At 34.0% G+C, this 2,007-nt stretch overlaps 1 protein-coding gene across 1 annotated transcript; it reads right to left on the bottom strand.

Annotated features, from left to right (window-relative positions):
- Window positions 1-385: 385 nt before the first annotated feature.
- On the bottom strand, window positions 386-1,794 carry LOC146538048 (centrosomal protein 20). Its single transcript, XM_085186204.1, has 2 exons — window positions 1,699-1,794; window positions 386-727 (listed from the first exon to the last, which is right to left on the bottom strand). Exons 1-2 carry the CDS (start codon window positions 1,792-1,794, stop codon window positions 386-388), a joined length of 438 nt encoding a protein of 145 aa, XP_085042330.1.
- Between the last annotated feature and the right edge of the window lie 213 nt (window positions 1,795-2,007).

The following is a 2,007-nucleotide window of genomic DNA, read 5'->3' as shown; positions in this document are numbered from 1 at the left end:
TGATTTTGGAATTATTATTTTAGTTATATTTTTGTGGTTTGATTTCCACTTGAGGAAGTTTTCATTATTTTTATTTCTTCGCTCTGATATCGAGGCAAATCGCGGTGGTTAGCTTCGTCATTCAACACGCAATGTTTCCATAATTCGTCGGAAAATGTGAAGCGAAATGTCTTAATGCTAATCTCTGTCTGCCTACTCTAAAGGTGAAAAAAATAGAATAATGTTAAAAATAATCTAAAAGTAATTATTATACAAATAGTAATAGTTATTAAAAGTAATAAAAAACAGACGTATGTATATCTGAATGTTATAATATTAAATAAACATACAATAAATAAAATTTAAGTGAAAAACATTTTTTTTAGAAACACCAAATACTCCACAGCTAATGTTCCGGAGATTTTTTCAGTCGACTCATTTTGCGTTTAATACGTTCAGTATAAGCGGCTACTATGTTAGACAGCAGAGGCAAGATGGAGGACCTCTCATCATCCTTCACCCCTACTTCTGCGCACATTTCTGCCCTACTCTTCTTCACTTTAGGCATCGCCGCCTCAGAAGTCATCACTGATGCTGTATATAAATATCCATTCCATTCTAAATATTCTTTAACTAATTCGTTTATTAACAATACTTCGTCTGACGGTGGTGGTACACCAGAATTTTTGAATCCAGAGTTGAGGGAGTCTTGTTTATCTTGGAGCGCTTCAGTTATTTTTGAGCGCATCTGTGAATTAAAATAAATCAAATCGGCTTCACGCTATATCCCGCACACAGCAGGGTAGGTAGAGGGAATATAGTGTTAAGGCACTCCGTTCCCAACTTTTCGCCGAATTTTGGAGGCGTTTAGGCGCACCACCGATTTATGCTTTTTCTCGTATTCTCTCCGTCCTCTATTTTTCTCAAGACAATGCGTGGCGGAATTTAATCAACAAGTCATTCCATAGATTCGATTGAACCTACAACAAACATATGATTGTGGAATTTCTTAAATTCAAATATAAAGTTTTCCAGAACACTAAGCAATGAAAAAGAGAGCGCAATAACTTCAGCGGGATTTACTCATGTATTTAATGAGACAAAACGTTGAATAAGCAAACTCGGCCACAAATTAAACTTTACATTATTAATTTTCAAAAATGTTCTTTGTTTTCAACTAAGATTAAAGTATTATTTTCTAGAACAATACACTTGTTTTAAAAGAAATAAAATTAAATATGTAAATATACGTTTTAAATTGAGTGAATTTTTTATTACTAAATTTATATGTGGAGGCTGACTGGAGGTTTGATATTGGTTCAAAGCTAAAAATAGGTATAACATGTCCTAATTATGTAGTTTTTTTATAGCTTCACGCTGCATCCTTCACACAGCAGGGTAGACCTAGTGTTAAGATACACCGTTCCTATTAAGGCAATTCTGTTCCCCACTTTTCGCTGAATTCTTTTCCTTGACACCAGAGCAGTAAAATGAAAATATTAAATATTTTTTTTGCTCAAGTAGGAATTGAATCCAGAACCACCCGCGTTTGCTTTTCGACACGACTGGCCTCATAATATATTATCTTTTCCGTGGTTACAACAGCAATATTGTTAAAAGTACATGTTGTTTAATATAAATATTCTTTAAAAGCTCAACAAAGCGAAATCAATTAATTCGCTTGGCTTAAACATGAATTTCGTGAAAAGAATTAAGCACCTCGGCCTGAAATTTACACAGATGACCGCTCTTCCTCAAAAGATTTTTTATGGCGTCCAAAAGCTCTTTTTCCGATATCGTTTGGTTTTCGCTCATTTCGTTGTAAATTTAATTATTTCCAAAAGAACTGCCTTCTGTAATGAAGTATCAAATAAACGGTATTATCGGATCTGGAGTCCTCTTTGAAGCCTCCTATGTCTTCGAGTCTAATCTTTTCAAATGACTGGTCTTACGACAATATATTGATAAATTAAGGCCAATGACAGGTGTGTGACACTGTGTTTTTAATTACTTTTCCGCCAGTTTTTA

The sequence above is a fragment of the Heliconius melpomene genome, chromosome 6 (genome assembly GCF_056956725.1).
Source record: "Heliconius melpomene rosina isolate 202511_hmr_F chromosome 6, ASM5695672v1, whole genome shotgun sequence".
In the NCBI taxonomy this organism is placed as follows: domain Eukaryota; kingdom Metazoa; phylum Arthropoda; class Insecta; order Lepidoptera; family Nymphalidae; genus Heliconius; species Heliconius melpomene.
The sequence above is the reverse complement of the archived record's forward strand: the minus strand, read 5'-3'. Positions and strand labels throughout refer to the sequence as shown.